Genomic DNA, 3,675 nt, shown 5'->3' with positions numbered 1-3,675 from the left:
TATTTCTATTGAAAAGGCTCTTCTTAATGCTGAAAGTTATTTTTTTTCTAGTGCGAGTGAGATGAATAGTTTGGATTATTTTTCAATAGCCCAATCCAAACTCACATTCAAACTTGATTTAGCAAAAACTTTTGTAAAATTGAATTGGTTATAACTTAGACTATTTCTATCCTACATAGAGATGAATTTGCATACTATAAGAGGAGAAAATAATAGTAAAATTTCACATTGAGTAGTCTTCTTTTTATTGACAACATTGTGGTATTTGGTGGAGGAACCAGTAGTAGATGAAAATGGTAAGGGAGGTGTTGGACGTATATTGTAAATCTTCATGAATGGATGTCAACACGTCAAACTCTTCACTAATTTTTAAATAAATAGATGAAGAGATGAAATTATAAATATTAAACCTTTTCTCATTGAATTATGTTGAAATTCATGAAGGTGTAACATATCTAGGTTTAAATTAAAAGTGAATTATTATAAATATGCTAATTGGATGGCATTTGGATTTACCTTGAATGGTTGTGAGATGGAGCATATTCCTCTCTGCTTAGGTTCTATTCATGTAAGTGAATTTTTGAGCTCATAATGAGTATATTGTTTTAATGATGTTGAGCCATGTTTTTGAGTTGGAATTGAACCCTAAAGAATCTAGGTTCTCCCCGAGCTATCATACTAAGAATAAATGGACCTAGTGGTTTTTCATGTGATATATTACCTAGACAAAAACATGCCTATTTGATGTGGTTGTATAATAAAATAAAATATTGAATTTATCCATATGAATACAGTACATCCTTTCATGAACTAGAGAGTCAACACACTAAAAACTCATAGAATAACTTCCACCCCTAAATAATAAGTCTAAATAACTATAATAGAAATGAAACCAATAGACTAGTATCATTTTAATATTAAATCTAAAACTTTTGAAATAAGCTTTATTAATATGTGCTTGGTTGACTCATTTCATCAATGTATTCACCCCACCTACCCTCCACCCCCTTTTAATTTGAATTAGACCTCAATCATACCTAGAATTATCACTTGTACAAATTTATTTAGCATTTCAATATTTTTCTACATATGTCTAAACTCAACAATAACACAAAGAAACACATTGGTTTAAATTGACTCTCGTAATGGGAGCAAAATAGATTGTCTCACTCAAAAAATTATTGACTATGACGGTAATAATCACGACGTCGATCTTGATCATGCACAAAGGATGACCTATTCCTCTCTCTGTCAAATTGCAGCTTTAGCGAAGGCGAATCACTGTCATTCTCATCAAACTTATACCCTTGTAAAGCTTCCATGGCAGTTGCAGCACACTTTGGGTTATCGAATTCCACAAAACACAGAACAACGACAGCACTCGCCTCTTCTCCTTCTCTACCACCATGGGACTTTTTGGATTCCTTGGATTTTTTAACAATCCTCACTTCTTTGAAACCACGGAAAGGGCGAAATATGTGATCTGCTTCTCTACTAGTGCAATCACTGGGAACACCCATCACAAACAGTGTGTTGGATGCATCCTCTGGTAGATATTGAACATCATCCACAGGCAGCCTCCTCCCTAATAAAGGGTCGAGTCTATAGCTATCAGACCTGATATTCAACCCTTCATCTACCGTTAACCTATTTGAAGATGTAAGCGGCCGAATCTGCGAAACAAGATGATGTTCATCAAGAAAAGGAAGAGAACGAGAATGAACATCATCATCCAATAAGCGGATCCCTACTCTGTCGCCAACTTTTTCAGCAAGCCTGAGGTCTTCCCTAGGGTTAACGTAAACACCAGACAATGAACGACCACGAGTATCGTCATATCCATGATCATTGCGAGGCCGCTTTGGTAGTACGGACCTCTGCCAGTCACTTTCTCTCTCAGCGCCTGTTGCTCGGGATCTTGCGTACTCCATGTTTCTCTCTTATTGCCCAACCAGAATCAAAGACCCGCTGCGATCTAATAGAGTACTTAGAGTACTACAGAAGCCCAAAAATAGCCCGAAATAAAACTCTTTTATCGCCAAAGCTCAACCGCTCCTGTGGAGTTTACGTTGAAGATGTATTAATATAGGGACTCTGGAGCGCGAACATATATCTATTTTACCGTGCCCATGTATCTATGGTCGGCCTATTTTAATTGTTATATTGTCTTATTGGACACGGTCACAAACCCAAACACGATCGCCCACAAATTGTCTTTTTTAAATGTTGAAGTCTCAAAATTGGGCTCAAGAAGTGGGGGAGTTCACTCCCCCACTCAGGGTAACCTTTGCTCTTGTTAACTTTGCTGTTATTAAATTATTAAGTTTATAATATATTTGACTTACCCACAACTCAATTAATTCAAAAATTACCAATTCATGGTGACTTCAAAAAAATATACATACATATTTTAAACTTTAAAATTAACCGTTCTTAGTCTTATTAAAGCCTCACTTCTATTTGGAACATAACAATCCCATATATTGATGGGGATTTTCTTTAACATGATCTCGCTAAGTTCATCAGCTCTTCATTAATGGATAACATTTCATTTTCTATCCCACATTAGCGTTGTTTTTTAAATACTCCACTTTTCTTACCTTTGTACTATACAAATACTTCTCTCGAGGGAGGTAACTATATCCTTTTTCTTGCAAGTGTTTTATAAAGTTGGGGACAAACATTTAAAATAAAATAGTGAACAAAGAGTAAAAGTTTTCATGTAATGTAGGAAACATTTAATCATCAAATTTAAACTGGTTTAGTGCAACCTTCTATTAAAAAAGAATAATTGTTTCTGAATATTAATTTGTTTTCTATCTATATTATTAACAATGAAGTTAACACATCATATTAAACTCAATTTTAATTTCAAAATTAAAGTTAGCACATTATACTAAACTTTATATTTTCTACTTCAAATTGTCATGATTTCTCTATACTTCGTATTATTGTTACTTACTCTTATGTTACCAACTTACCTCTAAGGTCCTCAAGTTTAGCCGGGCGCGGTTGGGTGGTTACGACGGACGAAAGCGGTCACGCGGGCGCGGGGTTGGAGAGGCGGGCGCTTGGTGCATGGGCGGGTGCGCGGTGAACGGGCGGGCGTGCAGGTGCACGTGCAGGCGCACGCACACGGAAAAGCAACGTTTGGGCGAGCTATATGCGACGAAAGTCTGAACGCCAATTTACGACACTTAGAAGTTTATACCGAAATGACGCATGGGTGAAATAGATGGAGGCTGACTCATGTTAGAGGGATGGCCGACATGTGAAAAGCACTTAAGGGGTTTGTAAACTTGTATTTGGGGGTCGGCTGGGCAAGCCACCACCCACTCCAAACAGGCATATATATTGATGCGTTTGGAGGTTCATTTGGCATCAACGCATTGGACAAGCATCTTCGCAAGAGTTCAAGGAGAAGACAAGTGCACAGAAAAGAGAAGGGAATGCGCATAGCTCATGCGCACTTCTCATAGGAGGTCGCTCACTTCGCTAGCATTCTTGGAATTGGTCGAAGGTTGGGCAAGGTGTGCCCGGGGTTCTTCTAATGTGCAGATTTGTGTCAAGACTTGACGAGGGTGTCTTGGTGGCTCGGGTAAGCACCCGCCCATCGTGCAAGGTGTGCACAAAGGTTGTAAAAGGCAGGTTTTCCTCTATTGTAAAATTGGCTAA

At 37.7% G+C, this 3,675-nt stretch overlaps 1 protein-coding gene across 1 annotated transcript; it reads right to left on the bottom strand.

Annotated features, from left to right (window-relative positions):
• Positions 1-1,178: 1,178 nt before the first annotated feature.
• Positions 1,179-1,931, bottom strand: LOC149255665 (RNA-binding protein 1-like). Its single transcript, XM_089455105.1, has one exon. The coding sequence runs from the start codon at positions 1,929-1,931 to the stop codon at positions 1,179-1,181; it is 753 nt and encodes a 250-aa protein (XP_089311231.1).
• Between the last annotated feature and the right edge of the window lie 1,744 nt (positions 1,932-3,675).

The sequence above is a fragment of the Pinus tabuliformis genome, chromosome 7 (assembly GCF_031772625.1).
Source record: "Pinus tabuliformis cultivar Carrire ecotype Pingquan chromosome 7, CPIR1, whole genome shotgun sequence".
In the NCBI taxonomy this organism is placed as follows: domain Eukaryota; kingdom Viridiplantae; phylum Streptophyta; class Pinopsida; order Pinales; family Pinaceae; genus Pinus; species Pinus tabuliformis.
The sequence above is the reverse complement of the archived record's forward strand: the minus strand, read 5'-3'. Positions and strand labels throughout refer to the sequence as shown.

Coding starts and splice junctions, on each gene's coding strand:
- LOC149255665 (XM_089455105.1), bottom strand. CDS start 1,931: ATGGAGTACGCAAGATCCCGAGCAACAGGCGCTGAGAGAGAAAGTGAC.